Genomic DNA, 22,324 nt, shown 5'->3' with positions numbered 1-22,324 from the left:
TTTAATAGTTCTAACACGTGAAACACTTGATTGATGTCTGTCTGCAGAGTTTCCAGAACCTGTCATGTCAGGTCCCGAAAAAACCCAAACTCATGACAATATTTGACGGAACGGCGAAATATCTAGGCATGTGTTAGACGAATGGAAGAACATTTTGAGTTGAATGAATATTCTGACCCGTCGTTAATATCGAAAATGATTCAACAATAACGATAAGGAAAATGTTCTGACAAATAATTCATTTGAAAGGTTGATTTATAAGAAGAAAATATTTATGTGTAAACTATGACTTATTTCTGTATTAAAGGTAAAAAATAAGTTTCAGGCAAAGATGAATTAATTAATGTAGAAATAAGAGCACATTATAAGAGAATATTTTCGCTAGATGAATCGAGGTCTTGATATTTCGTTTCCGCAATAAGACACTGAAAATTATCTGCTCACTATCACAGTTCGGCAACACTCCTCACTGTCCTGAAGTCCTGAAGTCTCACTATATATATTCATTGTCTTTATGATGTACATGTAAAAGAGCCGAATGCAATATAGAGACTGATTTTATTGAGACTGATTTTAAATCAACTCATCAATTTAAAGCATGAAGTTTTTTTCTTATATCAGTTTTAATGCAGACCTGTCACCACAGGTCCCGAGAAGCTCTGTAAAATGGCGCGAGCTGCCGTGTGAGGTCTCGCTTCATAATTATTGTTTTGTAGTAACTTAAGATGAACTATATCCATGGTTAGCAATCTATATTATATTCATTACTATAAAGATACCATAAAAAGTAAAGTTTTTTCCATTTCATCAGTTTTCAAGCAGACCTGTCACCACAGGTCTCGAGAAGCTCTGCAAAATGGCGCGAGCTGCCGTGTGAGGTCTTGCTTCAAAATTATTGTTTTATAGTAACTTAAGATTAACTCTATCTATGGTTAGCAATTTATATCATACTCTTTACTATATAAAGGTTATAAAAAGTAAAGTTTTTTCAATTTCATCAGTTTTAGTGCAGACCTGTCACCACAGGTCCCGAGAAGCTCTGCAAAATGGCGCGAGCTGCCGTGTGAGGTCTCGCTTCATAATTATTGTTTTGTAGTAACTTAAGATTAACTATATCCATGGTTAGCAATCTATATTATATTCATTACTATAAAGATACCATAAAAAGTAAAGTTTTTTCCATTTCATCAGTTTTCAAGCAGACCTGTCACCACAGGTCTCGAGAAGCTCTGCAAAATGGCGCGAGCTGCCGTGTGAGGTCTCGCTTCATAATTATTGTTTTGTAGTAACTTAAGATTAACTATATCCATGGTTAGCAATCTATATTATATTCATTACTATAAAGATACCATAAAAAGTAAAGTTTTTTCCATTTCATCAGTTTTCAAGCAGACCTGTCACCACAGGTCTCGAGAAGCTCTGCAAAATGGCGCGAGCTGCCGTGTGAGGTCTCGCTTCAAAATTATTGTTTTATAGTAACTTAAGATTAACTCTATCTATGGTTAGCAATTTATATTATACTCTTTACTATATAAAGGTTATAAAAAGTAAAGTTTTTTCAATTTCATCAGTTTTAGTGCAGACCTGTCACCACAGGTCCCGAAGCTCTGCAAAATGGCGCGCGTTGCCGTGTCAGGTCTCGCTTCAAAATTATTGTTTTATAGTAACTTAAGATTAACTCTATCTATGGTTAGCAATTTATATTATACTCTTTACTATATAAAGGTTATAAAAAGTAAAGTTTTTTCAATTTCATCAGTTTAAGTGCAGACCTGTCACCACAGGTCCCGAGAAGCTCTGCAAAATGGCGCGAGCTGCCGTGTCAGGTCTCGCTTCAAAATTATTGTTTTATAACTTAAGATTAATTCTATCCATGGTTAGCAATTTATATTATACTCTTTACTATAAAGAGACCATAAAAATCAATGTTTTCCTTCATTTTATCAGTTTTAATGCAGACCTGTCACCACAGGTCTCGAGAAGCTCTGCAAAATGGCGCGAGCTGCCGTGTCAGGTCTCGCTTCATAATTATTGTTTTGTAGTAACTTAAGATTAACTATATCCATGGTTAGCAATCTATATTATATTCATTACTATAAAGATACCATAAAAAGTAAGTTTTCAAGCAGACCTGTCACCACAGGTCTCGAGAAGCTCTGCAAAATGGCGCGAGCTGCCGTGTGAGGTCTCGCTTCAAAATTATTGTTTTGTAGTAACTTAAGATTAACTATATCTATGGTTAGCAATCTTTATTATATTCATTACTATAAAGATACCATAAAAAGTAAAGTTTTTTCCATTTCATCAGTTTTCAAGCAGACCTGTCACCACAGGTCCCGAGAAGCTCTGCAAAATGGCGCGAGCTGCCGTGTGAGGTCTCGCTTCAAAATTATTGTTTTATAGTAACTTAAGATTAACTCTATCTATGGTTAGCAATTTATATTATACTCTTTACTATATAAAGGTTATAAAAAGTAAAGTTTTTTCAATTTCATCAGTTTTAATGCAGACCTGTCACCACAGGTCCCGAGAAGCTCTGCAAAATGGCGCGAGCTGCCGTGTGAGGTCTCGCTTCAAAATTATTGTTTTGTAGTAACTTAAGATTAACTATATCCATGGTTAGCAATCTATATTATATTCATTACTATAAAGATACCATAAAAAGTAAGTTTTCAAGCAGACCTGTCACCACAGGTCTCGAGAAGCTCTGCAAAATGGCGCGAGCTGCCGTGTGAGGTCTCGCTTCATAATTATTGTTTTTTAGTAACTTAAGATTAACTATATCCATGGTTAGCAATCTATTTTATATTCATTACTATAAAGATACCATAAAAAGTAAAGTTTTTTCCATTTCATCAGTTTTCAAGCAGACCTGTCACCACAGGTCCCGAAGCTCTGCTAAATGGCGCGCGTTGCCGTGTGAGGTCTCGCTTCATAATTATTGTTTTATAGTAACTTAAGATTAACTCTATCTATGGTTAGCAATTTATATTATACTCTTTACTATATAAAGGTTATAAAAAGTAAAGTTTTTTCAATTTCATCAGTTTTAATGCAGACCTGTCACCACAGGTCCCGAGAAGCTCTGCAAAATGGCGCGAGCTGCCGTGTGAGGTCTCGCTTCAAAATTATTGAAATCAAATAATTCACAATCATTGCATCTTTACAAGGCAAACATAAATTCTTAAATGAATTCATAACACACCATAGTTTGTTTTTTGTTTTTGAATAATATATTCAGAAAGCACTAAGATATGTTCTTTTTGTTTCTTATCGGCTATCATTTGTTTTAAATCCGCGCCTATCATATCTTCTAATCGTCTATCATCGGTTCAGTCATTACGATTTTCATTTTAGCAAATCGACCTGTCACCTGAGGTCCCACCTGTCATGTCAGGTCTTGGGCCCTGACATGACAGGTTCTGGAAACTCTGCAGACAGACCTAAATGAAACACTTCCGCATAATTGGGGAAATCCCTGAGAAGTGAATCCAATTCAAGACAATGAAGTATTTATTGGACAATCCTTTAGCTACAGAATACGACTCCCCGGTTTACAAGAAGTGGCAAACATTTAAACGTAAAGAATTTGAATTAGTTAAGCAAATGATTACAATGTCATCATAACAAACATAGCCTTATCAGTAATGAAAATAATGGAATGGAAACTGAATCCCGAAATGTCGGCATCTGAGAATTTGCCTATGAGATGTAGATTAACTAATTGATTATCGAGAATAAATGCGTTCAAAAATAATCAAATAACATTAAATATGACAAATTAAGGGAATTTATCAATATGGGTATCTCCATTAGCCCCATGGGTTACACCGACTGGTGGCGCCCTCAATCGACAGTGTAGGTCTTTCCAGTAAGCAGTCTAACCAAAATGGTGAGAATCGTTATATTTATTTCGTCTAATCGCTCAATTGTGCAGGCATCCTGTTATTTGCCCACTAAACAAGCCATGTATCCTACTTTAGAATATGTGATGAATTTGATAATGACGCCCGTTTTCCACAATATGGCTTCAGTTGGCCGAAATATGGCCTAATAGAATACCGTGTTCTTCAACTAATCGCCGTCGAATTATCGTCGTTCCACGCCAGTTTGAACTAGAAATGATGGTTAAATGAGAATCAATTCGAAGAAGGGAACTCGGTGAAATGAACTAAGAATTCTTGGAAGGATGAATATAGTTATGAGGAAGATCCTTTGGCCAGATCGAGAGTGTTTATCAGTAACCCTGCCCGTCAACTGATTAAAGCTCGAGGTCTAATCAAAATTTGTTCAATGATTACCTCAATCCAGGCCCATGGTGTAGCCAAAAATACGTGTGAAAAAGACTATGAACATGTAGCATGTGAGTGCGTTTTTGATCAGGTCTTGTTTAAGCGCTTCTTAACCTTTGCGGCTTGTTTTTTTTTTTCAGGGGCGAGTTAGGACGAAAACCGTCAAGAAGGCCGCGCGGGTCATCATCGAAAAGTACTACACGCGATTGACGTTGGATTTCCACACGAATAAACGACTGTGCGAGGAGATCGCGATCATTCCCAGCAAGAAGTTGAGAAACAAGATCGCCGGATTCGTTACGCATTTGATGGCGCGTATCCAGAGGGGTCCAGTTCGCGGTATCTCGATTAAACTTCAAGAGGAGGAACGTGAACGCAGAGATAACTATGTACCCGAGGTATGTGTTGACTTGAAAGCGTTGAATTTTAGATCAAGTACAAAAAGGCTCGTCTAACTCAAATCAGTTGGGTCCTGAGATTTTCGAAACAAGTTAGGTGATTGATAAATTCGAGTAATTCGCTATGGAATTCTTTCACAATGTGTAAGTGATGGCTCTATGATTTGTGTTTGAGTTAGCTGATATTTCAGCTTGAATGAAATATAGTTTACCTTACCTTACTATGAACTGTTTACTCTGTCTGCAAAGATATGTATTTATTTTTCTTTCTGAATTTTAATTTGTCCCAGTTTCGGTCTGGCTAGACGTTAACTGTACATCAAAAATAGTGATGTGCATTATGTAGGATACATTAGACTCTGCTCCAGTCCCTCCTTTTCGGACAGTGAAAATTTGTTGACTTGATGACTCTGGTTAGATAATTCAGTGTCACAAAGATATTTCAACAAATATCCAATATGTGATTCATAAGAAATTATCACCTGCTGATTCATTCAGGGAATAATTGGTGTGTTAGGACATGGATATATCTGGGACACAACAGGAATATGTAAATGAAGGGAAAGTGGCCTCCCTGTTTTGTTAAAACTAACCTTTACTTTTGCAACCCAAAAATGCTAAGAATAGTGAGTCCACTGACTCAAATTTGATTTGTTTCTATAGTAAAAGGATCGGGTCCGTGTGATAAGTTCTTCTGACAAAAATTAAAAACTGGTGTACCAACAATTATTTCTTCTTTGTAGGTTTCTGCTATTGAACAAGACATCATTGAAGTAGATCCGGATACGAAGGAGATGTTAAAGATGTTGGTAAGTATTAAACCTTCTTCAGTCACTACGTTAAAGAATTGAGTTTTGTACCGACTATGGTAAGACAGGGTCCGGTCTAATCACATGTCCGATTGCTCGGGACAAGTTTATTCTCATCAGGGCATGTTGGCTATCATTATTGCTTGTCCCCCGGGCTAGTGAAATTTTATGTCACAAAGCTTTATTCCCACTCAATATAACGGATGATAGTACCACCAATCGTACTGCCTGTGTAGGGCAAGTAGCTTTTGGGAGGTGGGCAAGGAAAATTTCAGATGCTTATTGTCCATTTCAGAGGCTTATTGTCCATGGTTTGTTAATTTGTTTTGAAGTATTGATAAAACTGTTTTAGGCGAGTTACTGCACGCTTATTGAAGCCTAAACGATCAAAAGTTGTGAAAATGCAGATAATCTATTGAATGGTTTCTGGGTTGGGTCCCTGCTTTGTATCGGAGTATATAGAATTGTACTATTATATTTGTCATTGTCTATGTTGTTGTTACATGCTAGTATAATTCATAATTATACACATGTAGGGCTTTTCTCATTCTTAATTTGTTCCTTTGCAGGATTTCGCCAACATCCCGGGATTACAGGTTACTCAACCTATTGCATCGACTGTGCGTGGGGGATTCTCTGGACCTGGTGGAGCTGGACAAAGAAATGCATAAATTAGTCTGATTTCAATGTACAGCTAAAAACTAGTAATAAAAAAATACATAAATGATGATCTACTTGGATTTTCAGTCTTTGAAATGAATTTTCTCGTTAGAAACTGGATCTAAGACCTTGAGTGGAATATTACAGCGGACTCTACCTTTTTCGGAAGTCGTACGAAAAAGGTTGAGCCGTTTGCCTAGCCTTACATCATTTCGATCTTCTTGTACTCTGTTGAGAATCAGGGAAATAAGTTTTTTGAAAATTAAGTAGTCGAAAAAAATGTGCAATTTTATGTACAGATCTTACTCACAGATGAGACAATTGCTTGCAGCGTCAAATGGCCGTCGACTGTGACGGACGGCGCACTGTGATCATATGGATAGAGTCTATACGTGCTGGATAGGTGAGATCTGCATTGCATAAGATGCAGCCAAGCATTGACAAAAACGAAAATGTATTATATTGATGCTCTCACTTAACTTAAACTTTGACCATTTTGAGTTTACTGATTTGAAAATGAGGGTTTTACTGCTTTTGTCACAATGGAATCCAGGATTTTAACTACGGTGCCACATTATTGGGCTGCATCTGCATGAATTGCGTTCCATAGCGGAGAGGCACATTGACTACCCGTTCACATCAAGCCACCCTATCATCAGCTACAGCTAAAACACAACCTCTCCACTTCCTTTCTATCAGGATCTTCCACCAGTACTTCTACCGTTGTTTCAATAATGTTAGGGATAGCTAAACGGTGGCAACGGAGGAAAAATTACCACGCAAAAAAGAAAACCCGTACATTAATCGTAGGCTATTTTGTTTGATGTTATGTACATTTCACCTGACTTTTTACCTTTTCTTCACTCTCCTGTTACAATTTAGTAACTGTGATTTTGTAATTTGTTCACTTTATTGTCGTAAGGCCGCTGTTGAAATGTTTCATTAAGATCAATAAATTATTAATTGAATTGAATGTTTGTCGTAAGTTGAAAGTAGTAAATTGAATTAATCGTTCGTCGTAAGTTGAAAATCGTTGACGCAGTTCGCTGGCTGGTACGTGGTCGGGTCATCTTCGTTCGTACAGCTGTCACTCGGTAAGTAGGCCTTGCTATGAATTATTTTTTTCAAATATCCTCAGAAAGCGTTAATGGTAGTAGGCCTAATGGAATCTATCTTGTTGGAGATGTGAAATTATTCGATGGCATGTGAAATCTTTTTTACTACCGACGGCCACAGGGGTTTGGCGATGGGCTTGGATTTTATTTCCGGGTTGTTGATAATCTCGCGAGAATGGCGCTAAATATGAACTACGAATAAATTCAAAATATCACGGAAATACCTTGTGTTTATATTGTTTATTTATCCGCTATAAAGTTTCGATAAACAATTGGTCGTTAAGAATCATTATCAGACGGTCGTCACGCTACTATATAAAATCACAAGGGATGAAACGCCTTCAGAGTTGTGCCAGCCAGAAAGTTGGGACAGTCACGTGACATTCTGATGATGTCATCACATTTAAAACTTTAACATGAAAAGTTAACATATTCACAGACTGATATCAATTGTCAGATGATGATTCATATGAAATTAATAACTTATAAAGAATAAATTATGATCAAATATATAATTCATTAAAAAAAATTGCATTTGAATGTAAGTTATTCTCAAATATTTTTCGTATCATAGTTTCCATCTTAGATGCTTCGTGTTTGCATTCATTCAAATAAGAAGCGCGACTGTCACGTGACTGTCCCAACTTTCTGGCTGGCACGAATTGAACTGCGTTTCATCCTTTGTTATTTTATATAGTAAAGCGTGACGACTGTCTGATGATGATCCTTAACGACCAATTGTTTATCGGAACTTAATAGCGGATAAATAAACAATATAAACACAAGGTATTTCTATGATATTTTGAATTTATTTGCAGTTCATATTTAGCGCCATTCTCGCGAGATTATCAACAACCCGGAAATAAAATCCAAGCCCATCGCCAAACCCCTGTGCCGACGGCGAGCAAAAACCGTAAAGTTTCCCAAGTCTCTGTTTATAACGCATGCGCATTAGGAAGTGTTGGGGAAATCCTCTAAGTCCAGAAATTGGTCGCGTGCGCATGCGTCGCTACATGTGTATTTTTTCCTAAACTGGGTCATGTCAGAACGCTGATACATAGAACTATAACGGAATGAACCTGCGTGAACTTTTGCGCAGCGGGAAGGCGCAGTTTGTTTGGTCACTTGAGGATCATTTGTATTTTTGGGAATGACAGGTGTTCAAGTGGTCTTGCCATAAGCTAAAAATCTGAGATATATATCGGTATATTAAAAAAAGGATGAATGTATTTTTCTGCTACATATTCGGGATTCGAAGCTAAGCACTTAAAAGTAAATCCTGTGGCTATCAAAGTTCATTATTTCATATTCGGGATGCTGTAACTTTTTTACTCGGCAAACAATAACCCAGCGACACTTTAATCATCAAAGTTCATGTTGTAACGCTTGAAATACGATCAGTAATTTTCGGGTTTCGAAACTGATAGCGCTGCTTTTAAGATGAACAGCGTAAATAAGATCAATACTTTTACGGGATTCGAACCTAATGAAAACTACAGCGACTATTAGTCATTAAAGTTCACATGTAGCTCACATGTAGTGCCGCATGCGCAATGTGCCGATTTCTCGACTTAGAGCAATTCCAGCACTGACTAATGCGCATGTGTTAGGTAGAAACGGAGACTTGGGAAACTTTACGGTTTTTGCACAGCGACCCTACTATACTAGAAGAAATCTCCGACTATATGTTCCGACTTCGTGCTTTATTTGTCCTTCATATCGAATGGTAAGTTTGAACTCGGTTGACATAGACAAAAAAGCCAGACACGAACATCCTGCAATGCTGCAGTACCCTTCGGCGCGGAACAGAGGACTTCTTTTTTTCCTCGAAGATAGATGACGGGCTCTGTGTTTGTTGAACTGAATTACACAGTGTGGATTGGACTTTTTAATATAATCCGAAAAAACACAAACCCAATCCAAGGGAAGTGTTATGGTGTCCTTTTTATGAGTTCCTCTTCAATCAATTTCTCCCAAATTGCTTCTGGAAAATCAAATGAAATTTCATCAGGCAGGTCGGCCTCATAATACTTTTCAGTCGGGATGGCAGCGCCTGCCAGGTGCTCCAGAGTTTTCAAATCCAAACCTGTTGGTGAATCATCGACTTTTGATTTTTCCAAGTCTTCATGTTCACATGACGGCTCGACTGCCTTTCCTGTGCTTCCTTCAACTGCCTTTCCTTCACCCGTTGTTCGTTGGTTCCATGAGTAGCCATGGTCTCATTGAAAGAACTAGTTATTCGTTTTGGCGGTTTTGGTGTTTGAGGTGGCGGTCGCGGTGTTTAGGGTGGATCCTGGTTATCGCCGTTATTAACGTTTCCAACTCTGCTTAATCTTTCCTTATCATTTGCCAGTACAAAAAAGTATAGTTGACCGTTCCGCTCAATTACTCGTTCGGCAGCAGCATTCCTTACTTGTTGGACAACAGAATCATCAAATAACGTGACAGTACCGTCGTCATTGAATCTGTATAGTACATAGTGTCCACTTGCGGCTGAAACTCCGATGTGCGCAATAACTGAGACCAACCTATATCGAGTAAATTGTAACTCAGTATCTCCATGAATGAAAGGACGAAAATCTACTTCGTGTGATGTGAGCACTCGCATATTATTTTTCACAGTTTGCATCTGTCCATCTTGGAAAAATGCTGTGGATCGACACATATCGATGATCAATGTATTCGGTAATAGGCGGATTCGTTGATACCAGGTAATATCGTCATAAGTCTGACTTTCCGTAGGCAGATCGAGACATTCATCACATGGACATCTACAGTGTCGGACTTCTGGTGACATTGTTCTATGTAAAGCACTTGCAATAGAGTCTCCATCTCTAGCTTTGTTTCCAATTATGATTTCATTCGATGAATCGGAATCAATAGTTTCTTTTATGTGGTTTGTGTTATGAGAAACTTTAATGATTCCATGAACCATGTTGTCTTCGTTATTGTAGACGTATGTCATCGGTACCATAATTTCCCGAATAAATTTATCATTATTGATATTTTGGGGTCTTTGTGGGTCAATTAGACCCCCAAAGAGCCCTTGCACCGGGCAACAACTATATACCGGGCTGTAGCTCTCGAATAGTTCTATCTTCTCTGAAAGTTTCAGAGACTTTGACCGGTTGTATTTTACTTATTAATTTCTAAACATTATTACTGATATTTTGGGGTCTTTGGGCGTCAATTAGACCCCCAAGGAGCCCTTGCACCGAGCAACAACTATATACCGGACTGTAGCTCTCGAATAGTTCTATCTTCTCTGAAAGTATCAGAGACTTTAACCGTTTTGTACTTTACTTATCAATTTCTAAACATTATTTTTGATATTTTGGGATCTTTGGGCGTCAATTAGACCCCAAGGAGCCCTTGCACCAGGCAACAACTATATACTAGACTGTAGCTCTCGAATATTTCTATCTTCTCTGAAAGTTTCAGAGACGTTGACCGTTTTGTATTATACTTATTAATTTCTAAACATTATTTTTGATATTTTGGGGTCTTGGGCGTCAATTAGACCCCCAAGGAGCCCTTGCACCAGGCAACAACTATATACTGGACTGTAGCTCTCGAATAGTTCTATTTTTTCTGAAAGTTTCAGAGGCTTTGACCGTTTTGTATTTTACTCATTTATTTCTAAACAATATTTTCGATATTGTGGGTTTTTGTGGGTCAATTACAACCCAAGGAGCCCTTGCACCGGGCAAAAATTATAAACACCGGGCTGTAGCTCTTGTATAGCTCTATCTTCGATGGAAATTTCGGGAAAATTGGCCCTATTTTAGGAATGTCTCCATAGAGACCGGGAACCAGTCTACCTTGCCGCCGAGTCCGGTTCCGTGTCCGTACAATAACTAGATGAAATAAGTTGTATATTCACAATTTTATTTTAACGTAAAATATCTTTTTATTCAATAACAGTGCAAAAAATACTCATTAAAAACCACTAAAAATTTATAATAAATTTGAATCGAGTGATGAAATAAATTTGAATCGAGTGATACCGAATCCAGTGCTCACTTCACGACGGTCTATACTAAGCACTTGTACATTTTTTAGAACTACAAAGAGATAGTTAGTCTCCCTGATAGAGCTTTGAAAGCTGAGTACTGTGGTTTTTGATGGGTTTCGTCATCAGACGAACCCATCTATGGCATCGTCGTCATGTCTGTCTGTCTGTCCGTCTGTGGATGTTTCTTTATGACACGATTTAAGCTGTTTGTGTGGACCGACAATTCTGTAATTTCACACAGGTATTCTCTACTTGATGTAGATGGTGCAGCTTGGTTTATATTTGATTCCGATGGTTATAAGTGCTCTAATTTGGTTAAAAGATAATTAACGTTACTCGCTAGTTCAAGCCGCTGTATAGCGCGTTGCTTTGATGACGCTCGATCAACATACTGGTACTCGCTGTGTAATACTGAACACGTATATACCTGTAGATATTGATCGTACTAGCACCGGTTTTAGATAGCGCACGCGCTGATCGGTCTTAACACTTCTCGGAACTGCTGTGCTAAATGCTGAGAGGCCGAATCTATGCGCAATCATTTATTGGGCTCGTCACATTTGATAGTGAATGGATAAATAACCGGTGTCAATGACGGTCGCTACTCCCCATCAGTATAACTCATCAGTATAAGAAATAATTCTTTCGAGTTTTTTTTTCAATCCCCGAAGTTGTTGTTACTATGTTGACCTCGCCGTTTTATAAGCTTACCGATGATTCTTCTAGTATTTTCAGGGTCACAAGACATGACGAAGTCGCAAAGTTTTGTACAAATTTCACGAAACAAACAATTATTTAGGCGGCACCTGATCTATTGATTAATTATGATAAATAATGTTTATTTCATTAAAAATTTATTTTATTCAAACACTACTTTCATCGCACATAGCGTGATCGGTAGGCCCTACTATTCTACGGTAGGCCATGGACTCTTTCATGTGGTAGGCCTATTACAAATGATACAATCCGCATGTCCGTGAATAAGTGACACGTGGTGGGGCGGGTTGTGAGGAGCATCGAAACTAATCCGTCACAAATAATAGATAGAAAACAATACCTTAAGAGGTTAACTTTTATTAACATCATTACCAAATCAAAACCTGCACATCCTATCATAAATAGAAATTCTAAGAATTTATTTCAAAGAATAATAAATTACGTCTAAATATTGGGATTCGAACTCGTAGCATCGATTCAGGTGCCTTTCCCAAAGCGGGTATCCCGCGGGGAAAACCCATTACTATTTATATCGAGAATCGCCTTTTTGACAGCGAGTTCGGTGAATGAAACAGAAACAATTACACAGAAACCCATCATGGAAAGTTTCTTTCTGGTTAAATTTTGTTTCTATCTTGATTAGAACAGAAGTTATTACATTTCGAAGTTTGATAATTAGCCCGCTAGTTCATTAAGGGAATTGAATAAAACAAAGGATCAAAATCTGTGATAAGATCCTGATGAGTAAAACACTATGATAGCCATATCTTTGTGATTCTTAGTCTGATTAACTTCAAATTTGGACACAATGATGCCTGGTATGTTTTAAATAGTGTGCCGAAGAAAAATTACCCTAGCACCTAGTGGGCCATCATTATTGCCAAAATTTGACCTTGAATCTTGAAGGTCAGCTCATAGATAGTCAACACATACGGATGCTATAATAGCTAGTTCTCAATAAATACTGGGGCTATTAACTTCAGATTTAAGCACAATGCTAAGTAGAAGTAATTACTTCACATGATGATGATGATGATGATCGAACTATAGTTGATGTCGTTGATGGTAACTGGAAAGCTGAGTTGAGATAGGATATGATTTTGGCCCATTCCGTACTAATGTTTCTAAATTTCTGAAATTTAGTCCACGTGCGATAAACTGATTTAACTGTTTTATCTAATTGAATATCAAAATTTCCATGAGATTTATTCAAATTGATCAGATCTACGGCAACAGCAGTGTCAATAGCATTAGCAGATTTAAACTTCTTAGAATCGAAATGTTTTTTACGAATCTGTATTACATCCATGTACGACATATATTGCTCCATCTTCCCTCAAAACTGGCATGAATTGGTCAAATACTGTTTCCAAATCTTCTTTATTTCTTTTCCTATTCATTATTATACTGTTTATACCTGTAAAAGGAAATAAAATTGTTTAAAAATCCAAGAAAGTAGTAGTAAATTTGATCCACGTGTCTTTGTTATTGTTTTTGAACAGTCATTGTCCAATCAGCATCCGCCATTTTGATCACGTGATTGCATTTCGCAAAATGTAAACAAACTTAGATGACCTCAAAAGCTAGTTTAACCGAGATGAATGATCTCAAAACATATGAAATACAAACGAAAACACTATGCTTAAGAATTGTTTGAGGTATAAGTGTTCTAAGATATCTACAGTTCGATTCGATTTTGCGTTAAAAAAATCGGTTTAGTGACGAAATCTGGCTAGCTTGGTGCGCTCATTGAGACTTACGGAAAACTTTTTGAATCGTTCGCCTCAGTATTTCCATATCTTAATTCGATTTTCACTTAAGAAGCATAGAATATGACGAAATATCGTTTCGTAGAGGGGAGATAAGAAGAAAAATAAAAATATAGCGTTTGAAACTCACCTTTGAGAGATATCTGATAAAAAATCACGAAAAAATCGGCCGATTTTCAAAATTCAAATTCCGGGGCGGCCGCCATCTTAATTTATGCGCTGTAGTAATAACGTCACCAATGGGGATCCCGGCTATTCCGCGATACTCCCTCCGAACTCTAAAGTAGGAATCACCCGGAGAAAAAACAGCGCGCAGTTATTGACTGTTGCGCAATTGCCTAACTACGCGGATCGATCGATGCGAATGTACAAGTGCCTAACTATACTAAACATAATTTGAATTTGAGTTTGTTGATATTATATTGCCTATTATATTTTAAGAGGTTCTATATTTTGTGAAGTTCATTTTTTTGTCAGGCATGCTACACCTGCTAAAATTGCAATTTTGAAATCGAACTGAAACCTCATAGCTCAAACATTATACTTAACTTGGCCGGCTATCAATCAGTCAGCATTCGTTTAGTTTAATGCTTTACTCCATCACATCCGGTCCGGCACGACAGGGTACTGCAATATGTTCTCATCACCCAGGCCCGTATATGGACATTTTTGCATTCCTTTAGTCTATCAACGTCTGTCTAACTTTTCTCACGGTGTTACGGATTCCTTGGGCGCATGTAACGGATTCCATGGACACGGTAACCAAAATAGCTTCTCCGTAATATTTGGATTTCGTAGGGGACAAGCAACTCCTGCGCAGCTGTGCTTGCCCGCCTCCACCCAACCTTGGCCTCCATACGGCTCGGATGCTCTCGGGGCGTCCCTTATCTCTTCATGCCTCTTCACCGTTGGTGGGTACGTCCGGGTCCGCTCGTCCTCCTCTTGGAGGTGAGTAATTCAGCTGGAATCCTCTGCCGGATAAAATGTCGGTAGCGTGACTCCGGCCTCTCCTCAGCTGACCGGATTCCTCGTGTCCTTAAAAGTTAAGACTGACTCTCTTCCTGACTCCAAACGCGTCCATGATAACTCACACAGCATTCTTAATTTGAAAAAAGTAACAGTTTTGTATTTATTTTGCAGCTGCAACTGCATTAAATATCTGATGCATATAAGCCTCGCATTAACGTCCAATTATTTACATTATTTACACAGCTGTCTTTGAACACGTACTATTTACAATTCTGCGTTGTCCGGGGCATTCGGGGACAACCATGTCCGCCGGGGGAAATGAGGTATCCGGGACAACGCCGACCCTGGATAACCCCGGAGACCTTCCGGCGGGTGGCAATTAACTTATTTACAATCTTACGCAATGCAAGTACACGGTCCGGGTGTCCAGAGGGGGACACGCGGACGGGATGGTTCTTACATTAAAAAACGGGTAGTAGACTTACTGAGTAAACTGATGAGTTCTAGTGTTCTGGACAGTCCGATTGAACGGTTTGTTGTTGAATCTCGCGCTCTGCTCGCCTTTTATAGAGCGCCATTGTCCCCCCGCGCTCTCATTGGCTGGAACAAAAGCTCGGACACGCGTGATTGGTCACGCGTAAATGTAAATAAATAATCACATCAGCAGAAAAATGGAGTTACAAGGGTTCGAACCCTTGCACTCAGAAAGATATACATGAAATTATAAATACAATTCAGCCAGAAGGGTTATAGTAAATACATGAGGACCCGGAATAACCGGATGCGAAACATCGACCAATTTGCAACGGACATTTAATAAACAATGTTGCACGGTCTCACTTAATTAATATGAGTAAAACGACATTGATAGGATATAATACACAATAAACACAGAGTGGTGAAATCCGGGAGAAAGGTGATTTTAAAATAAGCGCCAAAATTCGGCGAAATCGAAAAAATTTTTACATCATTCCCTCCCAGCTTTCACACGCCCCGCATGAAATATGAAAAGTTCCTCGACGAAATTTCTCTTGACGGGCGGACGGACGGACAATCATTTTCTCCTGACGGACGATCAACAATAAGTTTCGACTGACGATCAACGTTCCTCAAGCAGACACGCAACGCAGTCGATCGGGGCGTCATCGAACCCGAAGATGATCATATCCCCGGACTCGAGTGGATGTACATGCACCTCCGAGAATGGCTGCGATGAGGTTCGCGCTGGTGGTGTCCATTCTTGAAGCATGGGCCATTTTCTGGCAAAACGGACATCGTACTGGCACTCCCGGAAAGTAGCCTGGTGACCATGGATGGTCGGGTGCACATGCGCGAGCACCCTTCTGGATTCCGGGTTGCACCGACTCTCCTTCACCGGCCGCGGCTCGTCTTTATCAATTATCACCGGCTGTATAGGGGCTGGGACATCGGCCTTTGGTAACGACTTTACGATTTCGGTCGGTATGTATGTTGGGGTTTAGTTTCTCCACCATCTCTGAAAGTTAGTGTCGAGTATTTCCGGCATGTAAGCTTGCACGCTCTCAGGCTCCTCTCCCTTCTCTAACCGTTGTATTTCCGCTCTCCGCTTCTCCTCCAACTTCTTTCGCTCTATCTCCTTCTCCTTCGCTTCCTCTTCTATTTTCTTTCGATGTTCAATTTCGGCCTTCCGCGCCTCCTCCGCTCTCTATTTAATCTCGTCTCTCTCTCGTGCTCGCCGGCTGAGCTCCAGACTCCTCTTTACTAACTGTTTCCGCTTCTTGTCGTTATTACTTTTCCCGAACAAACTTCTCCCGAGTTTGCTGACTGCTCCCATCTCCTTCCTTTCAGTCTCCGGGTCGCTCGTTGCATCGTTGGGGGCTGTTTTTAGCCCACTTGGGACTTAAGTCGATTCCCCTCCATCCCCGGCTCCTCTTTCCTTGTTTTCCACGCGTTCCCCTTCTTTCTTGATCACAGCCATCCCTTCTTTCATCTTCTTTCTGCGTCTCATCCTTCTTCTTTCTGTCACCCACGGGATCTTTGAATTTCGCTTGAGTGAGTGAAAATACCACAAAACGTCCAAGAAGAAAACAAGTCACAGCACACAGAGTTCCTGTCTTCAGTAGTACTTTATTCACCGAACTGATCTCAACGATGGTTAGAGCGGTCTCACTCAACCGTCCAAAACAACTAGTATATATAGTTCACTTCTTAATTATCTTATCAATAAAGACATTTTCACATTAATTTATGTCACAAAGTTTAGAGGTTTTTAGCAGCAGCAGTTCTATTTATGAATCGAACTGCTGTTGAAAATCAATAACATAAATCAATAATACCTCAAACTGCTGTTGAAAATCAATAACATAAATCAATAATACGGCTGTCACATATACCCCCCTTTCGCAAAGGCCCTGTCCCCAGGGACCAAAATCGAGAAAAAATACATAAATGCATGTCAAGCAGGTTGAACCGTGACATAAGGTCCTCCAAGATATTAGACAGGAAAAACCTATTTCGTCAATATAACAACACCAACACTAAAACACTAACATGAAATGAAAACGATTGTTTGGAAACCACAATTAAACAAATCGTATCTTCCAAATAGCTACCCAAAAGACGTACAGCGTCATACCGCCATGGATAAGAAACAACCGTACAAACACGCATACAACCTTACAAACAGTAAGTAATCATTTCTCTTATACGATATACAATCTGTTTATAATGAACAAATTCCATTAAAGATAATTCCACAATCCATGTCCACAATACATTATAATACAAGTAACATAACAGGGACGTAGCCACCTAAAATTCAATGGTGCGACAATCTGGAGCGCACATCCAAACTAGAAGGGGGTTTGGGGGCCCTCCCTCAAGAAAATTTTGAACATTAAAACGCAATCTTTAAGCATATTTGGGGCATAAAATCTATCCCCTAGAAGTTAAGTACTTTTGTTTAGATTCGAATCGACTATTTTTTATGCTACTTCCAGAATACTTGCCCGGAATAAAACATTCATGTTAGTAAAAGAGCCTGTCAAAATCACAAACTAGAAAAATAGAAGGGCAAACCTGAGTACCCCTCGATACAAGTGGTAGGCTCGATCTGCCTTTGATGAATAGTAAACTAATGTTAGCTTATTGTACATCAATACCGGTACTCTCTCGATTTTCTTGCCTTCCATGTCTTGGCACTTGAGCAGAATATTTTTGGTCAAATCCCTTATTATGGTCCATTTTTCATGAACAAAAAACACCTACAGAATCAGTGAAATATAACCAGAAGAAAACCGGTTTGAGTCGCTCTAAAGTAATATGAAAAAAGTCTTCTGAATTCGGCAACTTTGATACTGGTTTGAGTCGCTCTAAAGTAATATGAAAATAGTCTTCTGAATTCGACAACTTTGATACTGTGAGATCAGGTGCATGGTCCAGATGTGATACCGTAAACACTGTAAACAAACTGGCTGGTGTCACTGGGTTGGATGTGGCCTACACCGAAAATCTCAAGTGCGTTGCCAACGCCTCCGTATTAGCACCGCTGACATCTTCAAAAGAACTTGATGCCCCCCATGTAAATACAGAATAACGTTTATTATGACGTTTTAACATTATGGGTTTTCCAATTATTGGTGTACATATGTCACAGTTGTCGCTACGCCCCTGCATAATACAAAGATAGATAAAAACAGCAAACTACCAAGACATTAGATACATCCAGAACAATGTTTTTTTTTTCTTTTTTTTATTACATATATTATAAGTCATCAAATTTCAACATAGAGCAACTGTTCTTTTCATCCTAAAGTTATTTTCATATCACACCTCATGTCCTTAAACATCAATATTATTTCATTCCAATTATTACATTACAATTTACGTACACACATACGGTAAATCAATCTTAAGGCAGCCTACATCAGAGTCACGTAAGAGGTTACTAGCACATTACGTGAAGGCCGAACGGGTCATCTACACCCAGCCTCTCAAAACACTTCCGCACCACAAGAGCTCTGATGCTGCCTAAACGCTCGCCTAGATAAATACAACATTCAACATATGATAATATTTCATATCCCACTATAAGTTATTCACTTAAGTTCAAATACGCAGCCCTGTCATACATTATTGCAAACATACAATCGAAATTGAGTACTCATTACGCCTCTTCATTTTAATATGCCTCTAACTATAATTAATATATCTATTTATTATCATTTAATCCATTTCATATCATTGTCTAATTATCGAAATGATACATATATAGACATTGTCGCCTATATCGAAATCATCCCCCTCCCATCAAAATGTACGGAATGAACCTCTTGAAGACTCTTAATTTCAAGGTCTCGACAACAACAAGGGATAGAGTAAATTGATGCCCCTCTGGGGTACCAATGGATTCGGAACACTAGGTGGCGAAGGAATCCGTGGGGATATTGCCAGAATGTTCCTATTAGTGGCAGCTTCGTGAGCCGCTATCTCGGCCTCCCAGTCAGTATCATTTTTCCTGCGGAGCCTTCCAAGGCTTCGTGCCTTTTTCCAGCCGGATCCCTCAGGAAATCCGCAATGCCTTTGACAGGAACCTTCGCCCCATTAAATTCTATCCAGAAGAACTGGCAAAAATCATCCGCTAGGATCCTCCTTACTGAACTAAATTTAAGCCACGGAATTGTGACCTTTGAAGGCAAATCCATCACCTTCTGGCCATCTACCATAACCTCGCTGTACATCGAAAACCTAAGTAATAGCTAAAAGGACCATACAACACCAATTATTTCTGGATCTGGCAACATAAGACAAGAGTATTCGTTTCCGTCGGATGATATGGACAATCGCCCAACAATATCATAATCGACTTGTTAACATTACAAATTTCTAGATAAATAACACAATGTAATTCAGATCGGTCAATACTACTCCATGGAGAGCAACATTTCAGGATCGCGCGGATCAAATGAACGATATCCATGATCAATACCCGTACAACCAAAAAGGAACCCAAAACAAATATGACTTCCAACATGGGAATATCTGAAAGGTCAAACCGTTCAGTTACAACTTTAACCAAAACTATTTCGTTGGAACCCTTGTCAAGGGAATCTAGCGCTAGTTCATACGATTTATTCGAGACGACGGTAAACGCCTTCGCTAGAGGCAATGAAGTCGCAACGTCATCATCCCCAAAACCTTCCTTGTTTTAATGAAGAGAAAAAGACACAATAGCATGCTAGCCGAAGACAGAGCAATGACTACAATATTTAGGACACCTGGCGTATCGGAAATGGTCCATTCAAAGTCATCGCAAGACTCGTCTGACTTTGCAGCCAAGGCATCCGCCTTCGATGCATACATAGCGATGTCATTCTTAATGTGATTTACCATCCTTTTAAAATCCAAAGAAAACTTTTTATCCTTATCAACTAGACCCGGCCAGTTAGCCATGTTTAACTTACAATGAGGGAGTTCTGTTTTTATGGGATCTGTAACCGTAGTCCCCCCTAAAATATTGTCCAGCTGTTCCTGGTTATAAATTTGCGATACTACTGGGAGATTCATGCTATAATATTTAACAGGCCACATCACCCGCACAAGCCATAATTCGTGGGCTAAGTTCAAAAGTGTTAGATGTTAATCGGCACTTGCATGGCACTGATAACAAACAAAACAGACAACTTTTAATTGCTTGGACTGGTTTCCCTGGACAGGTCAAATCCCACGTCACTCGCTTTCCCGACATCAAGTATAAACTGTCTTTAACCTGCACTGTGCTCTCGAACAACGCAGATGTCGGCTCGTACCTGAAATCACACAATTGCGATACCAACTTAGGCTCGTCCCTATAAATTGCCAATGCGCATCTGGGAATATTTCATCGACATCGCAGTCGAGCAAGATTTCTAATATTTGCCTGAGCATGAAGAATAGAATTTGGACTATAGCTCAGTATAAAACTGGCCATTGTCAGTTATACCAAAATAATCAGGTAACCCAGTTTACAACGTACTGCGAGTCGACGAGGAATTGCATGGTACAGGAAAGGCCCCGAAGAAGGCGTTGGTCGAGGATAAAGGAATATTGATGGTAATATATAAATTATTATTTGTTTTCGTGAAAACAATATCCTGTACCTGATAATAAAACCCTAGCTTACCCCAGCGACGACGTTGGCTATGCGAGCATCCGCAGACGACATATACAAAGTCAGGTCGTCTGAAATCGTTCTTAATTGCTTCGTATTTAACTTTGCCATATTCTCCACGTCAGTGATGTGCTTCGAAAGCTTTGCGAGATCCTCATCGGTCGCTAAGCCAAAGAGGTTTTTCATGAACTTCCCCATAAACGTGGCCAAATCTCTCTTCGGGCGTTTCGACTTGGTTATCTCGGCTTTAGTTATAGTTACCGGAATGAGATCTTTGATCGTATTAATATCCTTGACTATCTGACCAACCAATTCGTTATGGTGATCCCTCATAGAGGACATCAAATTAGTACCGACCTTACAAAGTTCATCCCCGCCTTTATGAAAATCACAGTCCGGAATTAAGGCCTTATATTTCGGCACTTGCAACAAGGGGAGTACAAAAGTGTGCTTCCATGCGCTCGCACCATTGTCTACCACACTGATTTTTTGAAGTAACACGCCATATCCTGGGCATATTACGGTTTCGGTAGCTAACGATCCGTGGATAAAAATCATAACTAGTGTTGTCCCTGAAAAAGTATGGACACATTGTGAGTACAACGTAATTAGGAAATGGAACTACTTCCCTCGTTTGTCCTTCTTTGGCCTCCGAAATATCTCCAAGGGCGTTTTATCAATAAAACTATTTTTCGAACTCCCATGTGCCATCTTTCATGCCATAACCCTTCCATTTGACTAAGGAATCGTTCATTTCCCCCCTTATCAAAATGCGATTTCAAGATCTTTTCTACTGTATAAATATCATCTTCATCTTCCAAATTATCCCCTGAATCATCGGAATCGGATTGATTCCCTTCATCCGCTTCGGTGTCAGGTACCGATTCGTTCCTATCTGATGGTAAATCGATTGGTCTGTCCTTTGGGTCAACATACAATTTCATTCGATTACAATGAACTATTTTCGTATTGTCGTCTCTCTTTCGTATGAACGAGTGAATAATTCACTGGCGAAGTCTGCTGTAATATTTTATAAGGTCCCAAATGGTGGTGTACAAACTTCTTACAATGCCCTTTTGGGACAAAAGGGTTGTAAAGCCAAACTGATAGACCGACTTGAAAATCCGGTTCTTTACTACCCCGATCATAATAGACTTTCATACGCGCTTGCGCTTTATCGATATTCTGTCTAGCTATCTCGTAAACAACCTTGATCTTACTCACAACATCATCATAATATTCCTGTCAAATTGGGTGTATTAGAGAGCAAGGTCACATCGATCGGCAAAACTGCCTTCCTGCCATAAATCGATTCAAACGGCAAATACAAAGTGGATTCGCAAATAGACGCGTTATGAGCGAACGTGATGCTTAGAAGGAAATCTGGCCAATCTCTTTGATGTTTGTCCGTATATTGAGACATACTGTTGCAGATATTTTTGTTGATTCGCTC

At 39.1% G+C, this 22,324-nt stretch overlaps 2 protein-coding genes across 2 annotated transcripts in view; both read left to right on the top strand.

Moving 5' to 3' along the window:
* Window positions 1-3,811: 3,811 nt before the first annotated feature.
* On the top strand, window positions 3,812-6,226 carry LOC141905277 (small ribosomal subunit protein eS17-like). The gene is made up of 4 exons (XM_074794105.1): window positions 3,812-3,892; window positions 4,433-4,690; window positions 5,434-5,499; window positions 6,069-6,226. The coding sequence occupies exons 1-4, from the start codon at window positions 3,890-3,892 to the stop codon at window positions 6,168-6,170; spliced, it is 429 nt and encodes a 142-aa protein (XP_074650206.1). The 5' UTR covers window positions 3,812-3,889; the 3' UTR covers window positions 6,171-6,226.
* A 927-nt stretch (window positions 6,227-7,153) lies between these two features.
* LOC141905856 (proton-coupled zinc antiporter SLC30A5-like) overlaps window positions 7,154-22,324 on the top strand; it is a 62,079-nt gene continuing 46,908 nt past the window's right edge. Inside the window, exon 1 of the mRNA XM_074794920.1 lies at window positions 7,154-7,253. The gene's annotated coding sequence lies outside the window, so the exon portion shown is untranslated. The remainder of the gene's footprint in view (window positions 7,254-22,324) is intronic.

Source organism: Tubulanus polymorphus, chromosome 5, assembly GCF_964204645.1.
Source record: "Tubulanus polymorphus chromosome 5, tnTubPoly1.2, whole genome shotgun sequence".
Lineage (NCBI taxonomy): Eukaryota > Metazoa > Nemertea > Palaeonemertea > Tubulaniformes > Tubulanidae > Tubulanus > Tubulanus polymorphus.
The sequence above is the reverse complement of the archived record's forward strand: the minus strand, read 5'-3'. Positions and strand labels throughout refer to the sequence as shown.